The sequence below is a fragment of the Peromyscus leucopus genome, chromosome 7 (genome assembly GCF_004664715.2).
Source record: "Peromyscus leucopus breed LL Stock chromosome 7, UCI_PerLeu_2.1, whole genome shotgun sequence".
NCBI classification, from domain to species: domain Eukaryota; kingdom Metazoa; phylum Chordata; class Mammalia; order Rodentia; family Cricetidae; genus Peromyscus; species Peromyscus leucopus.
The window spans coordinates 95,794,301-95,809,516 of NC_051069.1; the positions used below are offsets into that span (position 1 = coordinate 95,794,301).

At 39.4% G+C, this 15,216-nt stretch overlaps 1 protein-coding gene across 6 annotated transcripts in view; it reads right to left on the minus strand.

The window, feature by feature from the left end:
- Dock3 (dedicator of cytokinesis 3) overlaps positions 1-15,216 on the minus strand; it is a 351,820-nt gene that overhangs the window by 120,771 nt on the left and 215,833 nt on the right. For all 6 annotated transcript variants that reach the window (XM_028895352.2, XM_028895351.2, XM_028895350.2 and 3 more), the window contains 2 exons: positions 10,014-10,102; positions 9,130-9,255 (listed from right to left, as the gene is read on the minus strand). In XM_028895352.2, the coding sequence (XP_028751185.1) occupies positions 9,130-9,255; positions 10,014-10,102 (215 nt within the window). The remainder of the gene's footprint in view (positions 1-9,129; positions 9,256-10,013; positions 10,103-15,216) is intronic.

Here is a 15,216-nt window from a genome sequence, read left to right on the forward strand (position 1 = left end):
TAAGTGAAAATGCCAATTTTAAAATAAGCTAGATACTCCTTCAGTTTTTACTCTTTTTTGAAACAGAGTGCCTTAGTGATACCCTTCAGAAGTTTTAATATAAGTAACTACCCTCTGAGGTACAGCCTGAAGCAGCTTGATTTCATCATGTCCCTGGCTGCTCTTTATTTAGAGAATAGATCTGCCTAGACCAGAGATAATCTCAGAACACATATTAGACTGCCTTATGGGTTGTAATTTTGAAAATCATGTTTCATTTAAAAACATAATACTTTGTGAAGGTTAATGGTACTTGAGTTGATGCCAGGCTTCTTGTCAAAAGGTCCTGGTGGTATCACTAAAATTGCCCTCTTCACTAATTGTCCTGGAATTAGGAGAAAACCTAAAAAGCAAGTGTGAACAGCTCAAGTTCACTTTATAGGTAGTCTCCCAGGGTTCTCCCACTCTCCAGTTGTTCCCAGTGTACATTATATGTTCCCCAAACCCATCAATGGACTCACGCCCCAAGGTTAAGGCATGGGTCTCCAGGGAAAAAATTAACCCTCATTGCCAGGAACTACTTTCTAATGCGGGAATATAACAGGCACTTTGTAAGGAAGATGGATAAGAGAGGGCTTAAGTACTAGTTGTGAAGGTTTGTATGTTAGTGCCTGGCTGATACATTTTAATAACCCAGAAAGCATGTTAAAAATGGATTTCTAGCATCTACCCATTGGGATTATTGTGGGTCTTGTATACATATATTCCCCAAAATATCACTAGGTGACTGATGTTTTTCCTAGTTTATATCATGGAGTTTTCTGAGAGTGCACTGATAGTTTAAGAGTAAAAGTCTGGGCAGCCCTTAGGTAGGCAGTCTGGAGAAGTGCTTGTAAGGTGAGTTTTTATGCAGAATGTGGCATTGCTGAGAGTTGTCCTGCTAATGGGCTGTCATAATTTAGGAAGGGAGCTGAGCATCCCTGCCTCTCTTTGTTGGGGACTCTCAGTTTTCTAATGATGTCAGAGGACTTTATATTTTATATCTCTGAGTGTTTAGTGCCATGCAACAATGCCTCTTTCCTGGAGATGAATTAATTGGGTTCATTCTTGTAAAAATGCCTCAGAATAAATTGTCTCCTCCTCTTTCACAGCTCTTATAATAACCAGTATCAGCTGTTGGCATAACAGCAGGTCAGGGGACTAGATACTTAACAGAAGGCAGAGGTAGAAAAGCTTCCTATACAGATACGACAGTATTTTAGGTACTGTGGGTCAGTTGCATATTGTATTTTCACAATCCTTTATTATGTTAAAAATTCTGGGGTAGAAGGATCTACCCCAGAAGTTCAAGAAATAGAAGTTCAAGACCTACCTATATTATACAGAGAGATACTGTCTCAAAAGACAAAAACAATTTTGGCTGGCAACTAATACAAAAAACAGACTTCTGGCTGGATATGGCTCAGATGAGAATGTTAATATACCTTCACATACATATAAACATATACATATGAACTTCACACATATATATGTGAATATATATATACACACATATATAAAACTTCTACTATGCATTAAAAAAAATCCAGATTCCTGTGAGCCTACAGAAAAAAACCACTGGAAGCAAAGCTTTGAACATAAGGCCACATTATCATGATAGGAATTGGCCTGAAATACTTCTTTTGGGTCTTCACAAAAGAAGAGCTCTGAGAAGGTTAACAGTGCTGTTCAGCCACCAGAAACCTTAGCAGGTTGGGGAACACTCTGACAGTCCGGCTTTCCAAAGTGTGCATCCTAGTGACTGAAGAAACACTGCACATGACACAATGATTTCTTCTAAGAGTACTCTCCTTATAGATATCTGAACCTCTGAGGTCTAATTCAGATACCAGAACATTCTGCTAGCAAGATTCTCTCTTGTTAGATACTCTAGCTTTGCTTGGGAGTTTTGGGTTATACGAATCTGTGGTAGTTTGAATGTGACTGACCACCATAATCTCATAGGGAGTGGCACTACTGGGAGGTGCGGCTTTGTTGGAGTGGGTGTGGCCTTTTTGGAGGAAGTATGCAACTGTAGGGGTGGGCTTTGAGGTTTCCTATCCTCAGGATACTGCCCAGTGTGTTAGTTGACTTCCTGTTGCCTGCCTATCAAGATGTAAGAACTCTTAGCTCCAGCACCATGTTGCCATGCTCCTTGTCATGATGATAACTGACTGAAGCTCTGAAACTGTAAGCCACCCTCAATTAAGTGTTTTCTTTATAAGAGTATCTGTGGTCATGGTGTCTCTTCACAGCAACAGAAACCCTAACTAAGACAGTATCATATCATTCTGGCCTACATGGAATTCCATCCTGGTAGAAATGGTCCACACAGATTTGGGTATATAGTCTAGCTTGTCTTATATTCACATCCATTCTACATAGATTATTCAAATCACAAAGTAGGGGTCTTTGAGTTTAAGTAAAATGGTATTTAATACTGTATCAGTTATACTTTGTTCTAGACAAGACTAGCAAGGGCGTCTGTGCAAATACTTTCTTTCCCTTGAAACTGGAAAACAAAAACTGACTTTCTCCTAGAAGACATAGCTGCCTACTTGAGGTGGTACCAAGTCTCTTTTGGCAGAAAAAGGAAGACATATCCTAGCAGCAGCATTTACCAAAATGCGGAGATGCCATTCTACATGGAGTTTCAGGCTTAGGAGTCCCAAATTTATTTGTGGTAGTTCTTACTCTTGGACAGGCTGCACTAGATTACCCAAGATCTTTATTATTTTCACACTGTCTTCAGCCATACACTTCTGGCTTCAATCATTACAAAGTCATAAACACCCTCTGTTCTAACAGGATGATAGTATGAGAGAAAAGTGATATGTCTATATATAATGAATCCTTTCTTGAGCCAGGAATGTGACGACATTCCAACTAAAAAAAAATTTATTACTCCTTTCAGAATTTTATACAATGTGTTTTGACCATATCCATCCTCTTCCCCACCCACCCAACTTTGTGTCTTTTTTTCCCCCTAATACCTATCAAGTCCAATGTGTGCCACCCATAAATTCTTGGATGTGTGGCCTTTCACTGGAACATGACTGACCCAACAGGGACTACATTCTTTAAAGAAAACTGACTTGTATCCCATACTTTAGAGATATGGCCAAAGCCTCATTTCCCTCCTTAAAGCCCATAAGGTCAAGCATGGCTTGGTCAAGGACTCATTTGATAAAGATTGACCATGGGAACACATTTGTAGTCAATTATTCTATCGTTGGCCTTGAGGAGAGTTTCCCCCCAAAAGTCATGTTTCTATGTGTTTGCCCTTCTTATGAGCTATGTCCTAACATAACTAAAGAGAGAAACTTTGCCTTTCTGATTCTGTGGCTCAGAATAATAACTACTCATTTTTGTTTGTTTGTTTGTTTGTTTGTTTTGTTTTCTGAGACAGGGTTTCTATGTGTAGCAATGGCTGTCCTGAATCTCACTCTGTAGGCCAGGTTACCCTCAGACTAATGGATATCCACCTGCCTCTGCTTCCCAAGTGCTGGGATTAAAGGCATACACACCACCACCTGGCCATTTAAAAAAAGTAACTGGAGTAATACATAATGTCTTATTAAAGTCCTTTCCTCTATCTACACTTCAGACTTGTTAAGATATTTTTAAAACATTGCAGTATGTCTCAGATCTTAATGAACACCCAAAGAAATATGTGGTGTTTTAGATTAGGCTAGTAGCTTCTCTTTTAGTTCTTGTCAATTACCCAGGAAGGTGAGACTGATGAAGGATTAATAATGTACATGACACCCCACCCCAGGATTGCAACATTCCATGAAACAAATGGTGATGAGAACAAAGCAGGCAATAAGCAGTCAGGACACACAAAATCAAGAACTTACACCCAACTATCTTCATCTCTGCATCAGAAAGAAAGGGGCGAGAATGGGGGACACAGCACAGAGAAAAACAAGAACAATTAAGACAAACAGGAAAAGAGAAACATCACTTGTTGGTCAGCGATGAAACATGCACTTTTTTTTTTTTATTAAGGATCAAAGAAAATGACAAGAGTGTATTTACAAGTCCAAAGGCAAAAATCAGAGGCTCCATAAGATGGGTGGCATGTCTGCACAGCTATCTTTTAATGTGCAAATCCAGAGCAACCCAGGGACAAATACGGTTTACCTTAGATCTGACTTAACAGGGACAAACCACCCATACACAAAGCAGAATATTTTCTAAGTCATGGCTTGCTCTCTCTTTTTTAGTTTGAATTTATTTTCATTTATTGTGAGTATGTATGCATGTATGATGTGTGTACGTGAGTGTGGGTTTATGGGAGGCCTGATGTTATGTGTCGAGGTCAGAGGACAACTTTCAGGAGCCAGTTCCATCATGGGTTCTGGGGATCAAATTCAGACTTGCACAACAAATATTTTTACTCACTAAGCCACTTTACCAATCCTAAGATGTGGTTCTTTCATATTTTTTTTAAATGTGTGTGTGTGTGTGTGTGTGTGTGTGTGTGTGTGTGTGCGCGCGCGCGCGCGCGCATGTGCTTGCACTCATGTGCACATGCACTCATGTACTTGTGCCTATGGAGCCCAGGTGAGAGAGTCAGATCCCCTGAAGCTGGAGTTACAAGTAGTGAGCCATACAATATAGGTGTTGGGAACTGAACCTGGGCTTTCTGCAATAGCAGTACATTCTCTTAACCACTGAGCCATCTCTTGCCCTAAGACATGGTTCTTAAAGGGGTTCCCAAACTAGCACCATCATCATCATCTGAGAATTGGTGAGAAAGCCAAACTGTTGGGCCCCAACTCAACAAATCAGAAACTCTTGAAGTGGGCACAATAATTTGTTTTTCTAAGCCTTGCAAGTAATTCTGATTCATATTAACATTAGAGAACCACTGCTTTAGGGGAAGACTTATTCTAGTTAGAACAATATACTAAGTCATAGGTGGACTTCTATATTAAGATAGAAGACCATTTAACTAATTTGAAACTTGTTCCAGATCCACTAGAGATAATAAATACCCTTAGAAATTCAAGATGTTGAAAACAGATTAAAACACTGTACTTGTCAGCGAACCACAAAAGAACTATCTGTATTTCCATTGACCGCAGGACACAGGCTTTCCAGGAAAGGCAAGAAATAAAATAAGAAGATACAGGTGTTGGCACATTGCTACTGGCTTAAGTATGGTGTCTAGAAACACCAACAGATGTTTTAAGTAGGTTACAATCTATTGGCTGCCAGCATTCTTTGAAGCATTATTGTGGCTAATGCTGACCTGTGAGTCACAGGGAATGATATTAACATCTAATTGCACCCTTGGAACAGCTGTCCTAATCCAGTCTTTCCTACCCATCATCTTTTATAGGAAATATAGGAAAGAACTAAGGGTGTGCTATAGATATAGAGTTATTAGCTTTTGTACTGAATAAAAATAATCTTGAAGGAGAAAATAGAGAAATATTGTGATTAACCAAGGAAAGGTTTTATGTGCTCAGTTTAAAAAATGAAGAGATGGCTCAGTTGGTAAAGCGCTTGTTGCACAAGCATGAGGCCCTGAGTTCAGACCCCTGCACCATGTAAACCAAGTGCAGCAGTGTGTGTCTGTGACTCCAGCATTTGGAAGCACGGAGACACAAGGTGCCAGCTAATCTAGCCAACTGGTGAGTTCCAGGTTCAATGAAAAGCCTTGTCTCAAAAAAAGAAAGAAAAAAAGATAGTGACAGAAGACACCTTTGGCTTCTACATATACACACATACACAAACACATGAATATAAACACACACACACACACACACACACACACACACACACACACACACCACATACTTACACAAGACAAAGAACAACTATGAGCTAGGTGTGGTGGGGCCAACCTGTAATAGCAGCATTTGGGAGGTAGAGGCAAAAGGATTAAGAGTTCAAGGCCAGACTGACTCACTTATACAAGGAGTTCAAAGTCATCCTATCTCAATCAATCAAGGCTTAAATTCCTGTATGTATTTGTTCTTTTATAACATGGCATTTTCTGTTAGGCATGTCTTTTTATGGGGCTTTAAGGGCAATGGACCTCAGAATTCCTGCAGAATCACTGCTGCCTTTGCTCATTACGAAGGGCCATGAGGAGAGCTAGGGGGCTTAATTAGGGACTCAGCTATGGCACACAGGTGGTTGTCTTTTGCTTACAGCATTCACCTGGCAAGTGTATAAACTCTCACAGAAAACAATGAAAAGAAGTCAGAGCTTTTTAGAAATGACATGTTAGATACCTGTGCCTAGAGTCTGGCTTAACTCCTCTATGCAGCTCTAGCAACATGTTTTGATAGGGATCTATCTGGGCCAGCCTGACAAAAATAGACCCCTCCATATGAGTATCTGATATTTTCTGCCAAATGCTGGATACTTTTAAAATAAGGATCACAGCTTACGAGTAATTCTAATTTTTCATTTACTATAATTTCTCAGACTTTAGTGTGATATGCTCACAGTTACTGACATAGTTTCTTTTCTTGTTCTTGCTCCATGTGTCCATGTGTCAAGAAGATGAAATTGCAGCTTTTTGTAAATTGGCCAGCACTTTGAAGCTAAGGAATCGTTACAACCCAGGTGCAATATTCTCTTAGAAGACCCAGCTTCAGGAGGGTTGGCTAGGACTTATGAGACTCTCCAAGGCTTTTCTTTCTACAGTCACTGTTCCCAAGACAGACTGACCACAATATAACGCACATGCGCGCGCGCGCGCACACACACACACACACACACACACACACACACACACACACACCTGTTTTAGCAGAACCTATCACCCTATCTAAGGATGGTGAGACCCATTCTGACAATATACTGGAGCACAATATAAGGAGATAATAGTCGTAATTTCAGGGGTGGCCATTTGTATAAAAGGCTCTTTCCTAAGGAGGAGAAAGAATAGAGTATGGGACAGAATATGTACAAAATACTGCTTACTTTTGGCTATAACACTCAGCACTGCAAGGGTAGACAACCCAGAAGTAGCACACATATGTTCCGGCCCCAGGTCTCCAGGAAATGCCCAATGTCTTGCCTTGTAGAGAAAATCATCTGACAATGCTTTAGTTTCTCAGGAAACAGAATATTTCCTCAACCTCAGCTTGTCTCACTAATGCCTGACATCACACACTTTCAGTCATTTTTAGTGTCAATGATACAGAGTGAGGGAGAGTACTCGAGCAGGTCTTTTTCCATAGGTAGACAATTTTGTTTTTTTAAATGTATCTTGCTAATGTAATTGTATAAATATATTTTATGTGTGGAGGTCAAAGGAAAGTCAGATGTTATTTCTCAGAAGCTGATCAGCTTGGATCTTTTTTGAGACAGGGTTTTTCACTGGCATGGAGCTTTGCTAAGTTTGCTAGGCTGGTTGGTCAGCAAGCCTCAGGAATCTGCCTGTCTTTGCCTCCTGGTCGAGTGCTGAGATTATACCATACATCACCATACCCAGCTTTTTAAATAGGTTCTAATGATTGAGTTCACGTCCTCATGCTTGCAAGGGAAGCACTCTACTGACTGAGTTGTTTACCAGCCATTATGTACAATTTTGACTGAAGTTTATTTCGTTCTAGAGTCTATTTAGTTAGTTTTAATTCTATGAGCTATTAGGAAGTTAATGTCTAGATATGCTACAAAAAAAATTTAAGAACAAAAAGGACTCAAAGAACACATATTATTCCACTACAGTTAGCACCTAGACATCTAATTTTGAAAGGGTTGTTAAATCAATTTCAGTTAGCCTCTATTCTCTTTTCAAAGCCACGTTGCTGCAAAGCGGAGACTTGTTTGGGCTTTTCTTTCCCTGATTACAGGGTCCAGACAGGGCTGAAGAATGGAATCAGGAAAGTACAGGAGCAACTTTCAATGGAACACTTCACCTGTATGATAGCCAGATGGAGGCCCTTCATAAGCATGAAGTCTCTTAGCACTTAGCAATAAACATGATTGATCTAGTTGGCCTCAATTTGCCATCCAAAGAGCCTCCTGTGTTAGTGAATAGGAAACAAAAGCAGTGCACAGCAGCTTGCTCTGTACACACACAGTGTCCATGGGGAGAGAATGAAGGCAATAGAAAATTTACTCTGGGCAAACAGAGTAGCTGGAAGGCAGCTGGAACCCATTGTATGGGTCTTCTTTATGCTCAAGTCACATTCCCCTTTGGGTGTGTTATTGGCAAATGTTTTCAACAAGAGGATTTAGTCAAGAGCCAGGAAGACTAATAGATGATTTATAAAGTAGTCACAATTTAGTCCATCCTAGTCTGACTCTTCTTAACAAAATAAGCTTTGTACAGGGAATTAAAACTCAACTGAGAGGGTAGGTCTACCTCTCCTAGAATCTATCCAGACAACCAGGTATTTGCCTGTTCTGAGCTCCTTACCCTTCACATCTTCTTGGTTATCAAACTAGCTGCCATCAATCTCTAACTGGCCCTTTCACTTCTAACAGCTCTTTCAGCTCTAAACAGCATATTTGGATATACTTTTCCAGCTCTACATCAGTCCACCTAGTAGAAAGCATGAGCCTAGTATCTGCCTAGTAAAACCATACTGGAGAGGAAATGAATCCGTACTTTCTGCCCTGGATCTCCATTGAGACAATTGCTGAGAAAAGGGCCAGGCAGTAATATTTTGAATGCCCAAAGCTATAATGTTTGTATGATCTATTTTCTGTTACATTAAAATGTGCCAGTAATTCCTATTCAAATGGGAATCTCTGATAGTGTAGATACATGTTTTGAGAAATTCTTCCCCTTAAGCAGGAAATTCTCATGAAGAATCCTCAACTAGGGAATGTGAAGGAAGAGAAGGTTACAGAAACATCTCTATGAAGCAATTTCATGTGATTCTCTTATCACCAGAACTCCACAATGCCCATCTGCTGCACTGCCATGTTGCACTGGGGGACATGATGCAGGGGCTTCTGGTAGAGAACAGATGCTTTCAAGAGCCCAAAGGGCCACTGTGAAGACTACAGTCAGCTGCTTGACTCTAATGGCTGTACGGCTCACCTGACTAGCTCACCACCTGCTCAAGCAACGAGCACTAAACTCCATTCTGATAATCCATTCCCTCCCCATTCCCAAGCAGTTCTTCTTACCTGGCATGATGACATCAGGAAATCCCAATTTTCTTGTAATTGCTAATCCTCTATTAAATATCATGGGATTTTCTCTCCGGATCTGTTCCATGTCACCACGAAAAAGCTGTAGGGAAATAATAAGACCTACAAAAACAAGACATTTTTTTATTCAGAACCACACATCTACCCTGTGCATAGTAATAGGAAAGACATCAAGTTTGATCTCTTTCCATTTCTCCTGCCACAGTACTAGGTATAGAACCAGGGCTACATGTTGGGCAAACGTTTTTTTTTTTGGTTTTTGTGTTTTGGTTTTTTTTTTTTTTTTTTTTTCGAGACAGGGTTTCTCTGTGTAGCTTTGCGCTTTTCCTGGGACTCACTTGGTAGCCCAGGCTGGCCTCGAACTCACAGAGATCCGCCTGCCTCTGCCTCCCGAGTGCTGGGATTAAAGGCGGGTGCCACCACCGTCCGGCAAGGGCAAACATTTTATCACTAACTTACACCATTGCCCTGATATTTTTTTAGAAAAATAATCATTAGTGTTAGGCTTTCTTCAAGATGCTGACATTCAATAGGAGTAGAAAGAGAACTGATACTAATTGTCTTTTTTGTTCAAGAAAACAGACTTCACAATGTAACAAAACTTGAAACATTTTGCTCACTGTATTGGAGTTCAAGTTACTTTGCAAAGTGTATAGATTTCATTATTAAAAAGATCAAAATGTATTTTAGTCAGCAGATACTAAAAAGGTCTTAAATGACTATATAAAGAACTACTACTAGAAAAGAAGGAAACAATGTGGACAAGAAATTAAACTTTACACAGCAGTCAATCAACACCAACCACTGAATTGGCATATACAAATGCAACACAAAATTTCCTAGCCAAAGAAATACATCACCATGGCTGGCACTGGGGGCAGAGTACTTGGTACTTGACTTTCGGATGATGTTCTCATGAATCTGGGTCCACTCACTCTCATTGTTACATCTGTAACAGAAGGACATATTTTATGACTCACCAGAATTTAAAACATCCAGCTTAGTGGCTCAAAGCATAGCACTAAGTTTGAAGAGAAAAGGACTTTTCACTCTCCTGCAGAAATGAGTATATGCTTTACAATTAGATAAGGTTCTTTTTACTGTTAACTTGGAGAAAGAGTAGATATTAAAATGAATTCTTACAGATATGCATATAACAATGTACATATTAATGTAACACATACATATATAATTTTCAAACTTTAAAATTAATCCTTCCTAGTATGCACACACTTGAACACACACATGTCTATAAGTTTTGGGGGGTGCTAAGGATTGAACCCAAGGCCTCATACTAAACTTATTTTCTGTTACTAAGCTACATTACCAGGTATACATATTTTTCGAGTGGGAAAATATCTTCATCTCTGAAGTAGAATGAGTTCTTTCTTTTCTAGCTCTACACATACACACACACACACACACACACAGGTTGGGGGAGATAATTCCTGATAGAGAAAGGTTTTTCTCAACAAATACTACTGTTTAGAAACGGCCATGACATTAGCTTTTTCTTTACCATATGAATCTTTAATGAGGTATATTTAGCAGCTGAGGTAACAATTTGCATAGGTATTCAGTAAATGAACATTTTCAAACCTGACTGATTAACACTTCAGCTTATTTTCTGCCATAAATGGTTTGTCTGTTTAGTGTTATATTCTTTTTTTTTTAATTAATTAATGTTACATCCTGACCATAGATTCCCCTCCCCCTTCTCCCCCTAGGTCCTTCCCCCATTCCACTCCTCTTCTGTTTCTATTCAGAAAAGGGAAGGCACCCATGGATAGCAACAAAACATGGCATAGAAGTTGCAGTAAGACTAAGCACCTTCCCTCGTATTAAGGCTGGGTGAGGCAACCCAGTATGAGGAGTAGAGTCCCAAAAGCCAGGAAAGGAGTCAGAGACAGGCCCTGTTCCCACTGTTAGGAGTCCCACAAGAAGACCAAGCTACAGAACTGTCACACATATGTAGAGGGCTAAATCCCACATAGTCTCTGTGAGCTCCTATGGGCCCAGGTTAGTTGATTCTGTGGGTTTTTTTTGTGGTGTCCTGGACACCTCTGGCTTCTACAATCCTTCCTCTCCCTTTTCAGCAGGATTCCCTAAGCTTGGCCTAATGTTTGACTGTGAGTCTCTGCATCTGTTTCTACCAGTTGCTGTCAATGTTATATTCTGACGGCACTTTATTATCAGACGGCCTAGATGTCATTGCTTCTTGAAACATTAAAAAATAGGCTAATAGGTATCCCTTTCCAGTTTATATTTAAGCTGCAAACAAGTCCACTTAAGAAAAAAAGGACCAATGATGTTCTAGTGATTAACATGGAGCTTAAGAGCTCACATATGGTTAGGGGAGCCTCTCCTGAGTGAGTCAAGTCAGCAGCAGCAGGTCCAACTCAGTAAAATTAACAGAAGAGCAAGACAATGCCATATTTTACTTTTAATAAACTGAGAATTTAAATAACTTTTAGGTTTTTTGTTTGTTTGTTTTGTTTTTGTTTTTTTTTGAGACAAGGTTTCTCTGTGGTGTTTTGGTGCCTGTCCTGGATCTTGCTTTGTAGACCAGGCTGGCCTCGAACTCACAGAGATTCGCCTGGCTCTGCCTCCCAAGTGCTAGGATTAAAGGTGTACGCCACTACCGCCCGGCCTAGTTTTTTTTTTTTAAAGGTCAGTCCCACTCCCATCCTCTTCCCTGTAAAGAGTTTCCTGGTAGTCATATAATCCTAGCAAGAGTAAAAACATCCAGGCTTTGGTTATTTAGAAAAATGAGATGCGATTGTGCAATCCATCTGCCAGTTCTGAACAATTATCTTCTCTGTTCTGTGTGGCTCCCCCCCCCCAACATTTCTTATTCTTTTGGAGTAAAAAACTTCAAGAATTTGTTGTCATCCAATTGTCGTTATACTAGCCCTAGAGGAAAGCCCTACTAAACTTTGGCAATGTGGACGAGAATATGAAAAGCTTCTGAGAATAGTGGCTGAAGTACTCTGTGGTCTAGGTGATGGAAAGCTTAACAGACATGGCTGGATTCCTGGACGTGTAAGAACTAAACGTTCCTTCTTCCAAGGAAATTAAGGATTGAGACAAAAGCAACAATAGAGGAAGAGCATAATTCTGTTACAGTCTAATGCTTAGTGACTCTGTAAATGGTTAATTCAAAGAGAACTACTACAAATAAACTCCTCCACCTAATGGACATTCCAATGAAACACAGACATTTGGGTCATCTCCTGAAATTTCCATTTGACACTCTAGATTCCTACCCCAAGCCCTTATTCAGTCCTAACAAGTGTAGAAAACAGGATCTGTGAACAAAGAAAAATCCACAGGATCTCAGAATCTTTAACTGATCACTCAGAAGTGCCCACTTCCAGAAGAAAACACCAGTGTAAGGGTTATAGAACAATATTCCATCTAGAAGTATGATGAACCACAAGTTTCTAAATGAAAAGGATTGTTTAGAAGCCACTCACATAAAGGAGGCAAGTAACTAGATTGATTTTGTTAGTGAATCAGTAGCTCTTTGGACTTCTTAGTCAAATCAGTAAGCTTCATGTACTCCTAACTGTTATGATGAATGGTTAAACAGAGCTCCAGAGCTCTGAGGATAGCTTCCTGATTACAGAACTCCTTCTAAACAAAGGGGAAGGGAGAATGCTTTAAAACGGTGTTTGTGATTTATAACTCAGCTGGCAGTAAAAAGTGAGAGGTGCTGGTAGGAGCATGCGCAGGCCTTCCTGTCTGACTTGCACATTGTTCCATCTTGTTCAAGTAGTCAAGACATTAAAGAAGTGTCCAGCAGTTGAAGACTCAAAAGACTTGTCTTGTTAACATTTTTTCTTGACATTTTCTGGATTTATGAAATTGCTAGTCACTTTTAGTTGAAATGTGCTATAGTTTTTCATAAATTACACCCTTCTTTCTTTACAAAAAGAAAGCCCTGAAAATGTACCACCCTATCAACCTCACTATCTCTGGATTTCTCTAGCAAAGTATGTATTGATCCCTTGGAAGATCACTGAAGCTAGTGTTTTGTCTATCACAATGACAGTGTATATCATTTTACCCATATGTACCTTCTACCAAACACATACAATTCAGATGCCAAACTCCCTACAATTCCTCTATGCTTATATATAATTTATTGATGACCTTCACTCACATTTAGTCCATTTCCCTTTTACAGCACTTTACAAACATAGCTGGGCATCTTAACCACCTCCACAGTTTCAAATATCACCCAGTGTGGCTAACCTCCACTTAGTTGTATTATAAAATTGTAGCCCACGCTCCGCAGTGTTGTGTCCACAGAGTACAGTTTTTCTCCCTAGCCTGTTTGCACTCACAGCTGCCTTCTTACTGAATGGGGTCCACTAGTTTGCTTAGCCAGAATCCTGCAGTAGTCACCACATTCTATTTCCTGTATCAAAATCTGTCACATCTGGACTCTTCTACTTATTGCCTTAGTTTGGTTGTTATAATCTCTCTTCTGGACATTATAATAATTTTCTAACTAGTCTTTAAAACATATTTCCTTTCCAGAATACCCATCTAGTCACTTAGCCACCCTTTCAAGGTCTTCATAGGATCTACCTATCCCACTCCAACTTCACTGCACACAATGATAAAGTTTTGACTTTTTAGAAGGTTATTCAAACAATCTGAAGAAGTCTTCACATCTCCAGGTCACTCTTTTCCCTTGAAAAAGTCCAGTAGCCTTATATCTTTACCCATTTATACCCCTGCTGTGGGATGTCTCTCTGTACACCATGAATATGTGTTGCTCTCATTGGTTGATAAATAAAGCTGTTTGGCCAATGGCGATGCAGAATAAGGTTAGATGGTACTATCAAACTGAAGACAGAGCTGAAGAAGGGTGGAGTCACAGCAGAAGCTGCAATCAGCCTAAGAAGCAAGATGTCAAAGAACTGGTAAACCAGCCAGGTGGTGGTGGCACATGCCTTAAATCCCAGCACTCGGGAGGCAGAGGCAGGCAGATCTCTGTGAGTTCAAGGCCAGCCTGGTCTATAAAGTGAGTTCCAGGACAGGCTCTAAAGCTACACAGAGAAACCCTGTCTCAAAACAAACAAACAAACAAACAAACAAACAAACAAACAAAACCAGTAAGCCACAGGCCATGTGGCGATACATAGATTAATAGAACTGGGTTAATTTAAATGTAAGAACTAGTAAGTAATAAGCTTGAGTCATTGGATAAGCATTTATAATTAATATAAGCCTCTGAGTGATTATTTAAAAGTGGCTGCAGGATGGGGTGGGACAGAGAAAAGCCTCTGGTTACATACTTCTTACCCCTAATATCTGCAAAGCAAGTATCGGTTTTAAATAATTTACATTGGTATGGATTCTTGTATATTGATACAAATTTAAGGTTAATTTTGTTATTCTGTATATATGTTTCTACTTCAGTTTAAGATATTTTTGTATACTGATACAAATTTAAGGTTATTTTTGTCATACTGTATATACGTTTCTACTTCTGTTTAATATTTTTGTATATTTATAAAAATGTTTATACTGTATGTTTCTAATTTCATTTAAGATTTTTCTTGTATATTGTTACAAATGTGAGGTTATTGTCCTTATACTGTACATCTGTTTCTATTTTTGTTTAAGGTGTTACCTATATAGCATGTTTATTTATGCAATGTCAAGTTTTAGTCCTTAAAAGCTATATAGTAGGGCTGGACAGATGGCTCAGGGGTTAAGAGCACTGACTGCTCTTCCAGAAGACCTAGGTTCAATTCCCAGCAACCACATAGCAGCTCACAACTGTCTGTTACACCAGTTCTAGGAACCCAACACCTTCACACAAACATACATGCAGGCAAAACACCAATGCACATAAAATATAAATTTTTAAAAAGCTATATAGGATAATAAAGAAATACACGTATTAACCCATATTTATCAAACTTATAGTCATATTAGTTAGGTTTTCTAGGTATGCAGAGATATGCTTCAAATAGATGGGTAATCTTCAAACACTTCAAAGACCTACAGAATATGGCATTTAAAATGTTTTAATAATTTAAGACT